This window comes from Zophobas morio, unplaced genomic scaffold (assembly GCF_036711695.1).
Source record: "Zophobas morio isolate AGI-343-1 ecotype UQ-CSIRO unplaced genomic scaffold, CSIRO_AGI_Zmor_V1 ptg000020l, whole genome shotgun sequence".
NCBI classification, from domain to species: domain Eukaryota; kingdom Metazoa; phylum Arthropoda; class Insecta; order Coleoptera; family Tenebrionidae; genus Zophobas; species Zophobas morio.
The window spans coordinates 4431487-4452000 of record NW_026972125.1 but is presented as its reverse complement, the minus strand read 5'-3'; the positions used below and the strand labels follow the sequence as shown (position 1 = coordinate 4452000).

Genomic DNA, 20514 nt, shown 5'->3' with positions numbered 1-20514 from the left:
TGAACTTTAGGTTTTTCAATTTTTTGATCGTTTTATACTTTGATTTCTCAAAGTTTCGACTTCCCCATATTTTAATTTTTCAATTTTTAAAATTCTGGATTTTTCAACTTCTCGAGTTTTCAGTTCTTCTCTATCTTAATTTTTCAAGTTTCAGAATTTTTAAATTTTCGATTTTTCAATTTTTTGAGATCTCGATGATTTATCGAGATGCGGATGTTTCGATGTTTTGATTCTTCAGTCTCTCGATTAATCAATTTTTTCATTTTTAACTTTTTGATATTTCGATTTCTGGTTGTATCAGTTTTTTAATTTTTCGATGTTTTGATTTGTCGGTTTTTTGATTTTTTACTTTTCGGCTCTTCGATTTTTCGATGTTTCTATCTTATTTTTCAGTTTTCCAATTTTTTAAATTTTTTAGTTTCGATTTTTCGATTTGTTGATTTTTCAGTTTTTCAATGTTTAAATTTTAGATTTTCGAATTTTATTTTTTTTAATTTTTCGATTTTTTTGATTTTTCAGTTCTTCAATATTTTTTAATTTTTCAAATTTTGACGTTTCTGAATTTTCAGTTTTCCGATTTCTCAATTAATCTATTTTTTGATTTTCTCATTTTTCGACTTCCCAAATTTCATTTTTTCAGTTCTTCTTCACTTTTCGATTTTTCAATATTTTAATTCCCCAATTTATGGATATTTCATTCAATTTTTTGATGTTTCAGTTTTTCGATTCTTCAATTTTTCTTCTATTTTTCCATATTTCAGTTTTGGAGTTTTTTAGTAAGTATTCCAACTTTTCGATTTTTCGAGTTCTGGATTCTTCGATTTCTCGACTTTTTACTTTTTGGATTTTCGATTTTTCATTTCTTAAACTTTAGGTTTTCCAATTTTTCGATCGTTTCATACTTTGATTTCTCAATTTTTCAACTAGCCCCACCCACCCGCCCTCTCTTTTCTTAGAAGGTATGTGATTTGCCAAAATCGGTCGTGTTTTAGCAGATACTAGCCCCGCCCACCCACCCTCTGTTTTCTTAGAGAGTACTCATTAGCCAAAATCAGTCTTACTAGCTGCTAAAATAAGATCGATTTTGGCAAATGACCTAGCCTCTAAGAAAAGAGAGGGTGGGTGGGCGGGGCTAGTACCTATTAAGACAAGACTGATTTTCTCTAAAAAATGGAGGGCGGGCGGGTGGTTCTAATAAAGAAATTTAATTAAATTATTATAAAAAAAGACACTAGAGGCTCCAAAGCAGTTCCAGATTCTTTCTAAACTATAACCTCAAGATTCTTAGTAACCCAAATTTACGGAGGCCTCTGTCACCGCTTCTAGGCCTGTTCTGGAACATCTATCCCGAGATCCGCTTCCAGGCTTTTCTCCGGCCGCCGTTACCGACAATGAGTCATCATCGCCATACATACTAGAACTCATAGGTGTCGTACCGGGGCGGCGTATGCTATTTAAAACCTCCCTCAGTATCCTGGAAACAGTAAAAACCCACCGTTCCCTGATTAACATATCGAGGTCAAAGTCGCTTTGAAAGAAAACATTTGTTTTGATAAGACAGTGATTGTATAAAATTATTAACTCAGTACAAAGTCGCCAGTGAATCAAACAAGATGTCCACAAAACTTTGTGCACTAATTCTCCTCACGCTAGCTACATTTTCACTACAGTCGAATAATGACAATGTAAGTATTCTACAAAATTTTACAATTAAAAATCCAAACTTTGACGTAGTTTTTCGTCGTCTCTACTACCGAAAGCACTAACAACCTCGACACCAACACCCAACAAGCCGAGACAAACTGTAAAGAAATTCAAAAACAAGGTCACAGGATTTCGGGGATTTACACCATCAGACCCAGGTACGCATTAGTACCTTTCAAAGTGTACTGCAACATGCGAACTCAAGGTGGTGGCTGGACCGTCATTCTGAACAGATACGACGGATCTCAGGACTTTTACTTGGACTGGAATAGTTACAAGAATGGGTTTGGAAAGCTGGAGGGCGAATTTTGGCTAGGTTTGGAGAAGATGCATTTACTGACAGGTACTGCAGCATCCTTTAAGGTACAAATTCTGTAGAATATTTTTCGTTTGACAGGATACGAGTACAACGAGTTACTTATTGAACTAGTAGACTGGGACGATAAAGAAGTCTATGCACGATATAAGACCTTCAAAGTTGGAACTGCAGAAGATCAATATACGATGGAGATCTTGCGAGGGTACAGTGGTACCGCTGGAGACTATTTCTCCCAGGAAGCTGGAATGAAATTTACGACTAAGGATAGAGATAATGATTTATGGGCCGAAGGTAATTGTGCTGATTGGTCGAATGCCGGATGGTGGTACCGTAGTTGTAAGAGAACTCATTTGAGTGGAAAACTCTTGGGCAAGACTTTTCCTCCGTCGGATATATGGAAGAGAACATACTGGATTGGTTCCAACGGAAAGGATTACAGTTTGAAGGAAGTGAGAATGATGGTTCGACCATTGCGTCCAGATCTGTGAACACTTTTTGGACGATTATTGTGTTTACAAATCAGAAGTTTAATCAAACATTTTTAAAGTATGTTTTGAATGCCTTTGTATCTATAGTAAAACCCCACCAGTTCGCTTATTAATATAACGAGGTTAAATCCAAGTCTCTTGGAAAGAAAACAATTGATAAGGCAGCGTTTGCATAAATTTCTTTAGAAAAATTCCCCTTTTAACGCTTTAACTGTGTTTAAATTTTTGTGATGAGTAATGTAAGATCACAGATAATTGTCGCTATAAATATTTTATTTATGAATAAAATTGTTTATTTTATACTAAGTACTAAATCTAGTTTTGTTGTTGTTACTGACCGATATGCATTAACCCGACCAAGAAGATAAGAATATAAAAACCCAGTTGTGCACACTGCTGAAGGTGGTATCACTCAGAATTGTCACACAACAGTTGAGCATAAATTCTCACTCACACCCTGTATTTTTCAAGTTCAAAAAACGAAAAATTGAAAATCCAAAAAGTAAAACGTCGAGAAATCGAAAAATCCAGAACGTGAAAAATCCAAAAGTCGAAATACTAAAAAATCCCAAAATTGCAAAATTGAAGAATCGAAAAACTGAGAAAAAATTGAAAAATTGGGAAATCGAAAAGCCGAAAAACTGCAAAAATAAAGAACCGAAAACTTGAAAAATCTGGAGCCCGAAAAATCGAAAAATTGAGGAACTGAAAAACTGAAAAATCGAAACCTTGCCAAGTCGAAAATGGTAAAATCAAAAAATAGATTAATTGAGAAATCGGAAAACTGAAAATTCAGAAACGTCAAAACTTGAAAATTTAAAAAATTTGAAAATTGAAAAATGGGAAAATTCAAAAACTGAGACAATCAAAACATCGAAACATCCGATTCTCGATAAATCGAGTTCTCAAGGAATTGAAAAATCGAAAAATAAAAATATTCGGAAATGAGAAAAATTAAAATATGCCCGAAAAATTCACAAATCGAAATATATATAAAGCTGCCGAAAATTGAAAAGTCTAAAGCTTAAAAACGAAAAACTGAAGAATTGAAGAACTGAAAAATCGAAACTGCGAATTCGGAAAACTGAAAATTCAGCAAAATTAAAATTTGAAAAATTGTAAAATAGAAATACTGAAGAACTGGAAAATCAAAAATCCAGAAATCGAAAAATCTAAAATTTAAAACATTGAACAATTTAAATATCAAACATCAAAGAACCAAAAAAGAAAAATTCGAAAATATAAAACTTTAAAATAGAAAAACTGAAAAATCTACAAATCGAAACTCCAGAATTTAAAAAAATTAAAAAATCGGATAACTGAAAAATCGAAACATCGAAAAATTGGAAAATCGAAAAACCGAGAAATCCAAAAATCGAAACATCGAGATATAGAAAAAAATTAAGAAATTCATAAATTGAAAAATCGAACAATCAAAACATCCAAACATCTTAATTCGATAAATTGAGAATTAAAAAAATTTGAAAAATTTTAAGAAAGAAAAATTAAAACATCGAAAAGTTAAAAAAAAATAAGAAATCGAAGTATAAAACTGACTAAAATTTGGGAAATCTAAAGTTTAACGAAAAATTGAAGATCCAAAAAGTAAAAATGGGGTGGAAACCCAAAAACTCCAAACTGAAAAATTTAAAAATCGGAAAATCGACGAATTGGAATCGATTGGCCTGAAAATTTGAAAAATTGAATAAACGAAAAATTGGAAAATCGAAAGAAACAACTAAAAATAAAAGAAATCAAAATTGTGATATAAAATCAAAAAAGTGAAAATAAAAAATCGGGAAAATGAAAAATACAAATCGGAAACAAAAAATTGGAAAAGGGAAAAATTAAAGATTGAGAAACTGAAAAATCGAAAAATGAAATTCTGTAATATTGAAAAATTGCCAAATTGAAAAACTGATGCAAACCGAAAAATTGAAGGAACGAAACATTGAAAATTTAATCAAAAATAAAAAACGAAAAATTACAAAATGAAAACTTGAAAAATCTGAAGAATCGAAAAAGTGAAAAATCAAAAAAAAAAGAAATATGTACTATGAAATAGAAATATTTAAAATTAAAGAAATTGGAAAATCGGAAGACTGGAAATCCAAAAACTGCAAAGTGAAAAATTTAAAAATTGAAAAATGGACGAACTGAAAATTCAAAGCCTGGAAATTTTAAAAATTGTAAAATCAAAAAAATACAGAAAATAAAGGAAATGAAAAAACGGACAATTGTGATATAAATCGAGAAAAGAAAAATTAAAAATTCGCCACATTAAAAAATAAAAATCGGGAACATGAAAAATTGTGGAGACGAAAAATTGAGAAACTGAAGATTCGAAAACTTGAATGAAAAATTGAAAAATCGAAAGAAACAACAAAAAATAAAGGAATTGAAAAAATGAAAATTTGTGACAAAAATTTAAAAAATTGAAAACTTAAAATATCGAAAAGTTGTAAAAAACCGAAAGCTCAAAAAACGAAAAATTGAAAATCTAAAAAGTAAAACGTCGAGAAATCGAAAAATCCAGAACGTGAAAAATCCAAAAGTCGAAATACTAAAAAATCCCAAAACTGAAAAATTGAAGAATCGAAAAACTGAGGAAACACAAAATTGAACGAAATATCCAAAAATTGGGAAATTAAAAAATTGAAAAATTGGGAAATCGAAAAGCCAAAAAACTGCAAACCTAAAACTGCAAATCGAAAACATGAAAAATCTGGAGCCTGAAAAATCGAAAAATTGAGGAACTGAAAAACTGAAAAATCGAAATCTTGCCAAGTCGAAAATGGTAAAATCAAAAAATAGATTAATTGAGAAATCGGAAAACTGAAAATTCAGAAACGTCAAAACTTGAAAATCTAAAAAATTGGAAAATTGAAAAATCGAAAAATAAAAAAATTTGGAAAAAAGAAAAATTAGAATATGCAAGAACTGAAAACCCGAAAAATTCACAAATCGAAATATATGTAAAAAACTGAAGAATTGAAGAACTGAAAAATCGAAACTGCGAATTCGAGAAACGGGAAAATAAAAAAATATATATATTAATGGAAAAATCGGAAAACTGAAAATTTAGCAACGTCAAAATTTGAAAAATTCTAAAATAGAAATACTGAAGAACTGGAAAATCAAAAAATCCAGAAATTGAAAAATCTAAAATTTAAAACATTGAACAACTGAATATCGCAAATTTGAAAAATGGAGAAATCCAAACATCAAAGAATCAAAAAAGAAAAATTCGAAAATGTAAAACTTAAAAATAGAAAAACTGAAAAATCGACAAATCGAAACTCCATAATTTAAAATTAAAAAATCAGATAACTGAAAAATCGAAACATCGAAAATTGGAAAATCGAAAAATCGAAAAATCGAAAAATTCAAAAATCGAAACATTGAGAAACAGAAAAAAATTGAAAAATTTTAAGAAAGAAAAATTAAAACAGCGAAAAGTTGAAAAAAAATTAAGAAATCGACGTATAAAACTGTCGAAAATTTGAAAAATCTAAAGTTCAACGAAAAATTGAAAATCCAAAAAAGTAAAAAAGGGGTGGAAACCCAAAAACTGCATACAGAAAAATTTAAAAATCGGAAAATCGACGAATTGGAATCGATTGGCCTGAAAATTTGAAAAATTGAATAAACGAAAAATTGGAAAATCGAAAGAAACAACAAAAATTAAGGAAACGAAAAGACAAAAAATTGTGATATAAAATCGAGAAAATGAAAAATAAAAAATTCAGGAAAATGCAAAATAACAATCGGGGAGTTGAAAAAATGAGGGGACGGAAAATTGAAAAAGGGCACAATTAAAAATCGAGAATGTAAAAAATAGAAAAACGAGAAATTGTAATATTGAAAAATTGGAAAATTTGGAAGTCGACAAATTGTAAAATTGAAAAATAAAAAATAAAAAACGAAAAAGTGTATAATAAAAACTTGAAAATGTACAAAGTGAAAATCAAACCTGAAAATTTGAAGAAAAATTGCTAAAAACCTGAAAATTTGAAAAATTTAATAAAGGAAAAATTGTAAAATCGAAAGAACAACAAAAAATAGAAGAAATCCAAAAAAGCAAAATTGTGATATAAAATCAAAAAAGTGAAAATTAATAAAATCGGGAAAATGAAAAATAAAAATCGGGAACAAAAAATTGGAAAAGGGAAAAATTAAAAATTGAGAAACTGAAAAATCGAAAAATGAAAATCTGTCCTATTGAAAAATTGCCAAATTGAAAAACTGATGCAAACCGAAAAATTGAAGGAACGAAACATTGAAAATTTAATCAAAAATAAAAAACGAAAAATTACACAATGAAAACTTGAAAAACCTTAAAATTCGAAAAAGTGAAAAATAAAAAAAAAGAAATATGTATTATGAAATAGAAAAATTTTAAATTAAAGAAATTGGAAAATCGGAAGACTGGAAATCCAAAAACTGCAAAGTGAAAAATTTATAAATTGAAAAATGGACGAACTGAAAATTCAAAGCCTGAAAATTTGAAAAATTGTAAAATCGAAAAAAAAACACAGAAAATAAAGGAAATGAAAAAACGGACAATTGTGATATAAATCGAGAAAATAAAGATTAAAAATTCGCCACATTGAAAAATAAAAATCGGGAACATGAAAAATTGTGGAAACGAAAAATTGAAAAATCGAAAGAAACAACAAAAAATAAAGGAATTGAAAAAATGAAAATTTGTGACAAAATCGGGAAAATAAAAATTAAAAAAATCGGGAAAATGAAAAATAAAAATCGAGAACATGAAAAACTGAGGAAACGAAAAATTGAAAATGACAAAAATTAAAAATTGAAAATGTGAAAAATCGAAAAATGAGAAACTGTAAAACTGAAAAATTGCAAAATTAAAAAACTGCAAATCGAAAAATTGAAAAATTTAGAAGTCAAGAAACTGTAAAATTGAAAAATCAAAAATAAAAAAACGAAAAGGTTTATGATGAAAACTTGAAAATTGTCAAAAGTGAAAACCAAACTTGAAAATTTGTAGAAACGAAAATTTGAAAAATGGAAAGATTAAAAATTGAAAAACTTAAAATTCGAAAAAGTGAAAAATAAAAAAAAAGAAATATGTATTATGAAATAGAAAAATTTAAAATTAAAGAAATTGGAAAATCGGAAGACTGGAAATCCAAAAACTGCAAAGTGAAAAATTTTAAAAAAATAAAAATAGACAAACTGAAAATTCAAGGCCTGAAAATTTGAAATATTGTAAATCGAAAAAAAACACACAGAAAATAAAGGAAATGAAAAAACGGACAATTGTGATATAAATCGAGAAAATAAAGATTAAAAATTCGCCACATTGAAAAATAAAAATTGGGAACATGAAAAATTGTGGAAACGAAAAATTGAAAAATCGAAAGAAACAACAAAAAATAAAGGAATTGCAAAAATGAAAATTTGTGACAAAATCGGGAAAATAAAAATTTAAAAAATCGAGAAAATGGAAAATAAAAATCGGGAACTTAAAAAACTGAGGAAATGAAAAATTGAAAATGACAAAAATTGAAAACTGATAATGTGAAAAATCGAAAAATGAGAAACTGTAAAATCGAAAAATTGAAAAATTTAGAAGTCAAGAAACTGTAATATTGAAAAATCAAAAATAAAAAAACGAACAAGTTTATGATGAAAACTTGAAAAATGTCAAAAGTGAAAATCAAACACGAAAATTTGTAGAAACGAACATTTGAAAAATGGAAAGATTAAAAATTGAAAAACTTAAAATTCGAAAAAGTGAAAAATAAAAAAAAAGAAATATGTATTATGAAATAGAAATTTTTAAAATTAAAGAAACTGGAATATCGGAAGACTGGAAATCCAAAAACTGCAAAGTGAAAAATTTAAAAATGAAAAATGGACGAACTGAAAATTCAAAGCCTGAAAATTTGAAAAATTGTAAAATCGAAAAAAACCACAGAAAATAAAGGAACTGAAAAAACGGACAATTGTGACATAAATCGAGAAAATAAAAATTAAAAAAATCGGGAAAATGAAAAATAAAAATCGAGAACTTGAAAAACTGAGGAAACGAAAAATTGAAAATGACAAAAATTAAAAACTGAGAATGTGAAAAATCGAAAAATGCGAAACTGTAAAAAAAAAATTGCAAAATTAAAAAATTGCAAATCGAAAAATTGAAAAATTTAGAAGTCAAGAAACTGTAAAATTGAAAAAGTTTATGATGAAAACTTGAAAAATGTCAAATTGAAAGTTCGAAAAAGTGAAAAATAAAAAAAAAAGAAATATATATTATAAAATCAAAATATTGAAAATGAAAGAAATTGAAAAATTGGAAGACTGTAAATCCAGAAACTGCAAATTGAAAAATTTTAAACGTGGAAAAACATGAAATTGAAAAATCAAATCCTGAAAATTTGAAAAATTTAATAAATAAAGAATTGTAAATCAAAAGAAACAACAAAAAAATAAAGGAAATAAAGAAACCAAAAATTGTGTTATAAAATGGAGAAACGTGGCCGAAGTCGTCTCTGGGGTATATAATATGTTGCCTATGCAAAAATTGTCTGGCGCGAACAGATAAAATAAACACCCTGTATATTGTATGCTTAATAAAACATGTTTAAAGTATGTTTTGAATGCTATTTAAAACCTGCCCCAATGTCCTGGAAACAGTAAAAACCCAACAGTGCACAAATTATGATAACGAGGTTAAATCCAAGTCTCTTTAAAACAAAACATTTGATAGGACAGTGTCTGTATAAAATTATTAAGTATAAAATCGCCAGTGAATCAAACAAGATGTCCATGAAGCTTTGTGCACTAATTCTCCTCACACTAGCTACAATTTCACTACAGTCGAATAATGACAACGTAAGTATTCTACAAAATTTTCCAATTTAAAATCTCAAAATTTGATGTAGTTTGTCGTCGTCTCTACTACTACTACCGAACGCACCGAAAACTCTAACAAGCTCGACGAAGTTCAAACCAAATTAGCAACGCTGGAAACCCAAATCGCAAAACTCCAGAAAACTCTACAAGACAAAACTAACCCAGAAACCAACACCCTCACTAAACACGTCCCCACAAACTGCAAAGAAATTCAAAAACAGGGTCACAACACCTCAAACATTTACTACATTCAGCCACGATTTTCCACTGAAGCTTTTCCAGTCGTGTGCGATATGAAAACCAGAGGAGGTGGTTGGACCTACATTTTGAACCGATTTGACGGCTTCGAGGATTTTTATCTAAGGTGGGACAACTACAAGCAAGGCTTTGGTAACCTAGGTGGCGAATTTTGGCTAGGTTTGGAAAAAATTCATCTTCTGACAGGTGAGTACCACTTCAGGAACGACATCCACATAAACGTACTTTTTCTAAAGGGTACGAATTCAACGAACTGTTGGTGGAGATAGTGGACTGGGACAACAAACAAGTGGATGCTCACTACAACACGTTTACGGTAGGAAACGAAAAAGAAGGTTATGTTTTGAAAATTTTAGAGGGGTATAGTGGTACCGCTAGCGACTCATTCAAGAACGAAGCCGGTATGAGGTTTACTACTAGGGATAAAGATCAGGATGTGTGGAATGAAGGGAATTGTGCCAGTTTTTCGGAAGCGGCTTGGTGGTACCGAAGCTGTAAATGGAGCCATCCTACTGGCAAGTACTTCAAGGATAGCAAAACAGGGAAGGACTATCTCAAGGGGATATACTGGGTGGGGTATCGCGGAAACACCTACAGTCACAAGCAAATAAGGATGATGGTGAGACCACGAGAACAGAGCAAAGTGGAGCTATTTCCAAAAGAAAAATTTCTTTAGAAAATTTCCCCTTTTAACGTTTTAACTGTGTTTAAATTTTTGTGATGAGTAATGTAAGATCACAGATAATTGTCGCTATAAATATTTTATTTTTTAATAAAATTGTTTATTTTATTCTAAGTACTAAATCTAGTTTTGTTGATGTTACTGACTGATATGCATTAACCCGACCAAGAAGATAAGAATGGAAAAACCCAGTTGTGCACACTCAGAATTGTCACACAACAGTTCAGCATAAATTCTCACTCACACCCTGTATTTTTCAAGTTCAAAAAACGAAAAATTGAAAATCCAAAAAGTGAAACGTCGAGAAATCGAAAAATGCAGAACGTGAAAAACAAAAACTGAAGAATTGAAGACTGAAAAATCGAAATTGCGAATTGGAGAAACGGGAAAATAAAGAAATATATATATATATATTAATGGAAAAATCTGAAAAATGAAAATTTAGCAACGTCAAAATTTGAAAAATTCTAAAATAGAAATACTGGAGAACTGGAAAATCAAAAAATTCAGAAATCGAAAAATCTAAAATTTAAAACATTGAACAATTGAAATATCGCAAATTGAAAAATGGAGAAATCCAAACATCAAAGAATCAAAAAAGAAAAATTTGAAAATATAAAACTTAAAAATAGAAAAACTGAAAAATCGACAAATCGAAATATTGGAAAACCGAAAAACCGAGAAATCGAAAAATCGAAACATCGACAAATAGAAAAAAATTGAGAAATTGATAAATTGAACAATCAAAACATCCAAACATCTGAATTCCATAAATCGAGAAATAGAAAAAATTGAAAAATTTTAAGAAAGAAAAATTAAAACATTGAAAAGTTGAAAAAAAATTAAGAAATCCAAGTATAAAACTGTCGAAAATTTGATAAATCTAAAGTTTAACGAAAAATTGAAGATCCCAAAAGTAAAAAAGGGGTGCAAACCCAAAAACTGAAAACTGAAAAATTTAAAAATCGGAAAATCGACGAATTGGAATCGATTGGCCTGAAAATTTGAAAAATTGAATAAACGAAAAATTGGGAAATCGAAAGAAACAACAAAAATTTAAAAAATTGTGATATAAAATCTAGAAAGTGAAAAATAAAAAATCAGGAAAATGCAAAAAAAAATCGGGGAGTTGAAAAAATTAAAGTTTGTGACAAAAATCGAAATATCGAAAATCTAAAAAGTAAAACGTCGAAAAATCGAAAAATCCAGAACGTGAAAAATCCAAAAGTCGAAATACTAAAAAATCAGAAAACCGAAAAATTGAAGAATCGAAAAACTGAGAAAACACAAAATTGAACGAAATATCCAAAAATTGGGAAATTAAAAAATTGAAAAATTGGGAAATCGAAAAGCCAAAAAACTGCAAACCCAAAGAATCGAAAACCTGAAAAATCTGGAGCCTAAAAAATCGAAAAATTGAGGAACTGAAAAACGGTAAAATTGAAACCTTAGCAAGTCGAAAATGGTAAAATCAAAAAATAGATTATTTGAGAAATCGGAAAACTGAAAAAATTCAGAAACGTCAAAACTTGAAAATCTAAAAAACTGGAAAATTGAAAAATTGAAAAATAAAGAAATTTGGAAAAAAGAAAAATTAGAATATGCAAGAACTGAAAACCCGAAAAATTCACAAATCGAAATATATGTAAAACAGTCGAAAATTGAAATGTTTAAAGTTTAAAAAACGAAAAACTGAAGAATTGAAGAACTGAAAAATCGAAATTGCGGATTCGAGAAACGGGAAAACAAAAAAATTTATATATTAATCGAAAAATCGGAAAAATGAAAATTTAGCAATGTCAAAATTTGAAAAATTCTAAAATAGAAATACTGGAGAACTGGAAAATCAAAAAATCCAGAAATCGAAAAATCTAAAATTTAAAACATTGAACAATTGAAATATCCCAAATTGAAAAATGGAGAAATCCAAACATCAAAGAATCAAAAAAGAAAAATTCGAAAATCTAAAACTTAAAAATAGAAAAACTGAAAAATCGACAAATCGAAACTCCAGAATTTAAAAAAATTAATAAATCGGATAACTGAAAAATCGAAACATCGAAAAATTGGAAAATCGAAAAACCGAGAAATCCAAAAATCGAAACATCGAGAAACAGAAAAAAATTGAGAAATTGATAAATCGAGAAATTGAACAACCAAAACATCCAAACATCTGAATTCGATAAATTGAGAAATAAAAAAAATTTTAAGAAAGAAAATTTAAAACATCGAAAAGTTGAAAAAAAAATTAAGAAATCGAAGTATAAAACTGTCGAAAAATTGAGAAATCTAAAGTTTAACGAAAAATTGAAAATCCAAAAAGTAAAAAAGGGATGGAAACCCAAAAAATGCAAACTGAAAAATTTAAAAATCGGAAAATCGATGAATTGGACTCGATTCGCCTGAAAATTTGAAAAATTGAATAAACGAAAAATTGGAAAATCGAAAGAAACTACAAAAATTAAAAAAATTGTGAAAATGAAAAATAAAAAATCAGGAAAATGCAAAATAAAAATCGGGGAATTGAAAAATTGAGGGGACGAAAAATTGAAAACGGGCACAACTAAAAATCGAGAATGTGAAAAATGGAAAAATGAGAAATTGTGATATTGAAAAATTGGAACATTTGAAAGTCGACAAATTGAAAAATCAAAAATAAAAAAACGAAAAAGTGTATAATAAAAACTTGAAAATGTACAAAGTGAAAATCAAACTTGAAAATTTGAAGAAAAATTGATAAAAACCTGAAAATTTGAAAAATTTAATACAGGAAAAATTGTAAAATCGAAAGAAACAACAAAAAATAAAGGAAATCAAAATTATGATATAAAATCAAAAAAGTGAAAATAAAAATTCGGGAAAATGAAAAATAAAAATAGGAAACAAAAAATTGGAGAAGGCAAAAATTAAAAATTGAAAAACTGAAAAATCGAAAAATGAAAATCTGTAATATTGAAAATTTGTCAAATTGAAAAACTGATGCAAAACGAAAAATTGAAAATTTTGGAAGTCGAAAATTGAAAAACCAAAAATAAAAAACGAAAAATTACAAAATGAAAACTTGAAAAATCTTAAGAATCGAAAAAGTGAAAAATAAAAAAAAGGAAATATGTATTATGAAATAGAAATATTTAAAATTAAAGATATTGGAAAATCGGAAGACTGGAAATCCAAAAACTGCAAATTGAGAAATTTAAAAATTGAAAAATGGACGAACTGAAAATTCAAAGCCTGGAAATTTTAAAAATTGTAAAATCGAAAAAAAACAGAAAATAAAGGAAATGAAAAAACGGACAATTGTGATATAAATCGAGAAAATAAAAATTAAAAATTCGCCATATTGAAAAATAAAAATCGGGATCATAAAAAATTGTGGAAACGAAAAATTGAGAAACTGAAAATTCGAAAAATTGAAGAAGCGAAAAATTGAAAAATCGAAAGAAACAACAAAAAACAAATTAATTGAAAAAATGAAAATTTGTGACAAAATCGGGAAAATAATTAAAAAAATCGGAAAAATGAAAAATAAAAATCGAGAACTTGAAAAATTGAGGAAACGAAAAATGACAAAAATTAAAAACTGAGAATGTGAAAAATCGAAAAATGAGAAACTGTAAAATCGGAAAATTGCAAAATTAAAAAATTGCAAATCGAAAAATTGAAAAATTTAGAAGTCAAGAAACTGTAAAATTGAAAAATCAAAAATATTTGTAGAAACGAAAATTTGAAAAATCGAAAGATTAAAAACTGAAAAATTTTAAACGTGGAAAATTTTGGAATTGAAAAATCAAAGCTTGAAAATTTGAAAAATTTTCTGTCGCGAACAGATAAAATGAATATATTATATATGCTTAATAAAACATTTTAACAGTATGTTTTGAATGCTATTTAATACATGTCCCAGTGTCCTGGACACAGTAAAACCCCAGCAGTGCACAAATTATGATAACGAGGTTAAATCCAAGTCTATTTAAAACAAAACATTTGATAAGACAGTGTTTGTATAAAATTATTAAATATAAAATCGCCAGTGAATCAAACAAGATGTCCACGAAACTTTGTGCACTAGTTCTCCTCACGCTAACTAAATTTTCACTACAGTCGAATAATGACAATGTAAGTATTCTAAAAATTTTTCCAACTAAAGAATTAAATTTTGATGTAAATAGTTTGTCGTGGTCTCTACTACAGAACGCACTTCTCCACTAACCGAAAATACCAACAAACTCGACGAAATTCAAACCAAATTAGCAACCCTGGAAGCTCAAATCGCAAAACTCCAAAAAACTATACAATACAAAACTAATCCAGAAACCAACACCTGCACTAAACACGTCCCGACAAACTGTAAAGAAATCCAGAAACAAGGGCACAATGTTTCTGGAATTTACACCATCCTACCCAAGTACGCATTAGAACCCTTTAAAGTGTACTGCAACATGCAAACTCAAGGTGGTGGCTGGACTGTCATTATGAACAGATACGACGGATCGCAGGACTTCTACTTAGACTGGAAGAGTTACAAAAATGGGTTTGGTAAGCTGGAGGGCGAATTTTGGCTAGGTTTGGAGAAAATGCATTTACTGACAGGATACGAATACAACGAGTTGCTCATTGAACTGGTTGACTGGGACAATAAACAACTCCACGCCCACTATCAAATCTTCAGAGTTGGAGATGAAGTAGGCCAATACGCGATGGACACCTTGCGAGGGTACAGTGGTACCGCTGGGGACTATTTCTCCAAGGAAGCTGGAATGAAATTTACGACTAAGGATAGGGATAATGATGTAGATGCTACTGCAAATTGTGCTGATTGGTCGAATGGTGGCTGGTGGTACCGTAACTGCAAAAGAGCTCATCTGACTGGGAAACTTTTGGGGAAGACTTTTCCTCAGGCTGATATATGGAAGAGAACGTACTGGATTGCTCCAGATGGAAGTAATTACAGTTTGAAGGAAGTCAGGTTGATGGTGCGACCAATGCGACCCAAATTTATGGACATTTATTAAAACTTTTGACGAAATTTTATTAATAAAGCGATTTTTTGCTTGTTCCAGATTTTATCAAACGTCTCAATTCCCTATACATATTTCGTCGCGTAGACGTCAAGATTTTTGTAAAAAATCAACAATTTCTCAAGTTTTTTAATATTTCTTCCAGTTACGGGATTTTTCAAAATTTTTGAATTCTTTTGTTTTGTTTTTTAGATTTCTCGGCTTTTTGATTTTTTATTTTTGGGTTTTTCAATTTTCTGATGTTTCGATTTTTCAGTTTTTCGATTTTTAAATTTAAATTTTCGAATTTTTAATTTTTGATTTTTCGATGTGTGGACTTCTCGATTTCTCAAAGTTTCCATTTTTCAGTTCTTCAATCGGTTTTTCGATTTCTGAAGTTTCGAATTATTTAATTTCTCAATTTTTGGCTATTTCTTCCAGCTTTGGGATTTTTCAATATTTCGATTCTTCGACTTTTCGATTTTTAGAACTTTCAATTTTTCGACTCTTTAATATTTCGATTTCTCAATTTTTGTACTTTTCCATATTTTACTTTTTCAATTTTTAAAATTCTAGATTTTTCAATTTCTCGAGTTTCCAATTCTATATTATAATTTTTCAATTTTCCTAATTTTTAAATTGTCACTTTTATATTTTCGATTCTTCGATTTTTCAGTTCTTGAATATTTTTTAATTTTTAAAATTTTCACGTTTCTGAATTTTCAGTTTTCCCATTTCGCCACTTCCCAAAGTTTCGATCTTTCAGTTCTTCAGTTCTTCAATATTGGATTTTTCAGGTTTTTGGTTTTTCAATTTTTCGATTTTTTAAGTTTGCGACTTATCTACTTTTTCAAGTTTTTTATGTTCCAGTTTTTAGATATTTCGCGCAATTTACTGACTTTTCAGTTTTTCGGTTCTTCAATTTTTCAATTTTTCGATGTTTGAGTTTTGGGATTTTTTAGCCTATTTCGACTTTTCAATTTTTCGAGTTATGGACTTGTTGATTTGTCGACTTTTTACTTTTTGGATTTTTAATTTTTCGTTTTTTATAACGTGGTTTTTTCAATTTTTCGATTGTTTTATCCTTCGGTTTCTCAATTTTTCAACTTTTCAATTTTTAAAATGTTAGGTTTTTCGATTTCTCAAGTTTTCAGTTCTTCTACATTTCAAGTTTTCAATTTTCGGTTTTTCGATTTTTCAGTTCCTCAATATTTTTTAATTTTTCCAATTTTGACGATTCTGAATTTTCAGTTTTCCGATTTCTCCATTAATCTAATTTTTCATTTTCCCATTTTTCAACTTCTCAAAGTTTCGATCTTTCAGTTATTAAGTTCTTCAATTTTCAGATTTTTCAGGTTTTTGATTTTTCTATTTTTCGATTTTTTAAGTTGCGACTTTGCATTTTTTACTTTTCGGTCTCTCAATTTTTCAAGATTTTTATGTCCTAATTTTGGATATTTAGTTCAGTTTTGTGATTTTTCAGTTTTTCGATTTTTAGTTTTTCCTCAATTTTTCAATTTTTGGATATTTCAGTTTTGGGATTTTTCAGTATTTAGAGTTTTCGATTTTTCGAGTTTTCGATTTTTCGACTTCTGGATTTTTCGATTAATCGACTTGTTACTTTTTGGATTTTCAATTTTTCGTTTTGTAAACTTTAGATTTTTCAATTTTTCAACTTTCCGATATTTTAATTTTTCAATTTTTAAAATTTTAGGTTTTTTGATTTCTCGAGTTTTCAGTTCTTCCACATTTCAAGTTTTCAATTTTCCAAATTTTTAAATTTCGATTTTCTAATTTTTCGATTTTTTAACTTTTTGATTTCTCGATTTATCGAATTCAGATGTTTCGATGTTTTGTTTGTTCAAGTTCTCCATTTGTCAATTTTTCAATTTTTTTAATTCTGGCGTTTCGATTCTTCAGTTTTTCGATTTTTAAATTTTAGATTTTCGAACTTTTATTTTTTTAATTTTTGATGTTTGGATTTTCGATTTTGCGATATTTTAATTGTTCAGTGTTTTAAAGTTTAGATTTTTCGATTTCTCAATTTTTTGATTTTTCAGTTCTTCAATTTTTCTATTTTTTAATTTTTCAAATTTTGACGTTGTTAAAGTTTCTCGATTTCTCAATTAATCTATTTTAGATTTTCCCATTTCTCGACTTCTCAAAGTTTAAATTTTTCAGTTCTTCAGTTCTTCGATTTTTCGACTTTGTTTTATTGGTTTTTCGATTTCTCAATTTTCCAATTATTTAGTTTATCAATTTTTTGATATTTCTTCGACTTTTCGATTTTTCTACTTATGGATTTTTCGATTTTTTATTTTTTGGATTTTCAGTCTTTCGTTTTTTGAATTTTAGAATTTTCAATTCTTCGAATTTTTTATATTTCGATTTCTCAATTTTTCGACTTTTCCATATTTTACTTTTTCGATTTTGAAAATTCTACATTTTTCAATTTCTCGAGTTTCCAATTCTATATTTTAAAATTTCAATTTTCCGAATTTTTAAATTTTCGATTTTGGCCTATTTCGGTTTCTGAATTTTTCGATTTTCCGACTTCTCGACTTTCGACTCCTCGAGTTCTCGATCTTTTGATTTTTCGATTTCTCGATGTCGAAGTTTTTGTATTTTTCGATGTTTCGATTTTTGAATTATCCGATTTTTTAAATTTTCGAGTTTCGATTTTTTGAATTTTCAGTTGTTCGTTTTTTAAATTTTAGATTTTCGAATTTTTATTTTTTGGTTTTTTTCAATATTTTTTTTTCTCGATTAATCTATTTTTTCCCATTTCTCGACTTCCCAAAGTTTCGATCTTTCAGTTCTTCAGTTCTTCAATTTTTCAATTTTTCAAGTTTTTGATTTTTCAATATTTCGATTTTTTAAGTTTGCGATTTTTCGACTTGGTTTTTTGACTTTTTTATGTCCTAATTTTTGGATATTTCGTTCAATTTTGTGATTCTTCAGTTTTTCGATTCGTCAATTTTTCTTCAATTTTTCAATTTTTCGATGAGTTTTGGGATTTTTTAGTATTTCAACTTCGATTTTTCGACTTCAACTGAATTTCAATTCTTTACCATATTTTACTTTTTCAATTTTGAAAATTCTAGATTTTTCAATTTCTCGAGTTTCCAATTCTTTATTTTAATTTTTGAATTTTCCGAATTTTTAAATTTTCGATTTTGCAATTTTTTGGGACCGCGATTTATCGAGATTCGGATGTTTCAATATTTAGATTGTTCAATCTCTCGATTTATCAATTTTTCCATTTTTAGCTTTTCGATTTTTCGATTTTGGCCTATTTCGGTTTCTCAATTTTTCGATTTTCCGACTTCTCGAGTTTCGACTCCTCGAGCTCTCGATCTTTTGATTTTTTGATTTCTCGATGATTTTTCTGTTTTTCATTTTTCCTATTTTGACGTTTCTGAATTTTCAGTTTTCCGATTTCTCAATTAATGTATTTTTTGATTTTCCCATTTCTCAACATACCAAAATTTCGATCTTTCAGCTATTCAGTTCTTCAATGTTCAGGTTTTTCAGATTTTTGATTATTCAATTTTTCGATTTTAAAATTTGCGATTTTTCGATTTAGCTTTTTTGACTTTTTTTATGTCCTAATTTTTGGATATTTCGTTCAATTTTGTGATTTTTCAGTTTTTCGATTCTTCAATTCTTCAATTTTTCGATATTTTTTTGAGTTTTGGGATTTTTTAGATTTCGACTTTTCGATTTTTCGAGTTCTGGATTTTTCAATTCCTCGACATTTCACTTTTTGGATTTTCAATTTTCCGTTTTTTAAACTTTGGTTTTTCCGATTGTTTTATCTTTCGATTTCTTAATTTTTCAACTTTTGGATATTTTAACTTCACAATTTTTTAAATTTTAGGTTTTTCGATTTCTCGAATTTTTCGATGTTTCGAGTTTTCATTTATCCGATATTTCAGGTTCTTTATTTTTAAATTTTTGATTTTCCAATATTTATTTTTTTGATTTTTTCATGTTTGGATTTTTCGATTTTACAATTTTTCCATACATATTTGAATTCTTCAACGTTTTCAGTTTTGGCTTTTTTAATTTTTCGATTCTTTAATTTTGCCATCTTGGTTTTTCGATTTTCATTTCAACACACCAATTTTGAGAATTTTTCAATTTCTGGATTTTTTAATCTTTCAATATATTTTAATTTTCCGATTTTTTTATATTGTAGATTTCTTGATTTTTATGTTTCGAATGCTCGATCTTCCGGTTTTTCAACTTCTCGACTTTCCGAAGTTCGATGTTTCAATTTTCTAATTTCTAGGTTTTTCGATTTTTTGAATTTTCAGCTTTTCAGTTTATTAATCTTGCATTTTTCGATGTTTCGACTTTCCAATTTTTCGATTTCTCTAATTTTGGAGAATTTTTTGGAATTCAATTTTGGAATTTATGGATTTCTCGACTTTTCAGTTTTTCAATCCTTCAACGCTGATTTCCTGATTTTTTTAAGTTTCCGATTTCTAAATTTTTCTAAAATTATCAATTTTGGGAACTTTTCAATTTCGGTTTTTTTTAATTGTTCGATTTTGAAAATTTTTTGTTCTTCAATAAATCAGTTTTTCAACTTTTCGGTTTTTCGATCACTGAGAGCTTGTATTTCCCCCTTTTTTTCTTTTTTCTTAATATACAGAGCCATCTTTTCACAACAGAAAACATGGTACATTTTTGCAATTATGAGAGTTTTAAGTTCCATGTTGTGAAAAGAAGTCTACATATATTGAAATAAAAAGTCAAAATATAAACCCCACCCACCCACCCTATCTCAATTGTGATGATTTTTTTAATCTTGGAAACATGAAACAGGTTTAAAATAGCCAATTTTTGTAGGGTTTTAATTTTTTCTCAATCTACATAGTATTCTTTGAACAACACGATACTCAAGAAAAGGTTTTTAATTTGTCGTACTGAAATAAGGATTTTGCAGAAGCTCCGTCCCATTGACTCACGACGAATAAAAAAAATTATCAGAATTGAGATAGGGTGGGTGGGCGGGGCTACATTTTCCTTTGTTTTCTTAATATGTGTAGACTTATTTCGACGACAAGAAACTTAAAACATGTCTAAAATGATTTTTGTTAGCATCAAACACAATTAAAGAATTAATTCTTAGGTAAACTAAGATATCGCTTAGAGTCGAAATTGGCCTGAGCG

General features: G+C 28.3%; 3 protein-coding genes across 3 annotated transcripts; all 3 read left to right on the top strand.

Annotated features, from left to right (window-relative positions):
• The first annotated feature begins 1575 nt into the window (after positions 1-1575).
• LOC135131359 (angiopoietin-related protein 1-like) lies at positions 1576-2825 on the top strand. Its single transcript, XM_064059035.1, has 3 exons — positions 1576-1685; positions 1735-2047; positions 2102-2825. The coding sequence occupies exons 1-3, from the start codon at positions 1614-1616 to the stop codon at positions 2509-2511; spliced, it is 795 nt and encodes a 264-aa protein (XP_063915105.1). The 5' UTR covers positions 1576-1613; the 3' UTR covers positions 2512-2825.
• A 6420-nt stretch (positions 2826-9245) lies between these two features.
• On the top strand, positions 9246-10458 carry LOC135131366 (angiopoietin-related protein 2-like). Its single transcript, XM_064059045.1, has 3 exons — positions 9246-9375; positions 9426-9840; positions 9891-10458. Exons 1-3 carry the CDS (start codon positions 9304-9306, stop codon positions 10328-10330), a joined length of 927 nt encoding a protein of 308 aa, XP_063915115.1. The 5' UTR covers positions 9246-9303; the 3' UTR covers positions 10331-10458.
• A 3884-nt stretch (positions 10459-14342) lies between these two features.
• LOC135131418 (fibrinogen C domain-containing protein 1-A-like) lies at positions 14343-15390 on the top strand. The gene is made up of 2 exons (XM_064059167.1): positions 14343-14452; positions 14506-15390. The coding sequence occupies exons 1-2, from the start codon at positions 14381-14383 to the stop codon at positions 15346-15348; spliced, it is 915 nt and encodes a 304-aa protein (XP_063915237.1). The 5' UTR covers positions 14343-14380; the 3' UTR covers positions 15349-15390.
• Positions 15391-20514: the final 5124 nt, after the last annotated feature.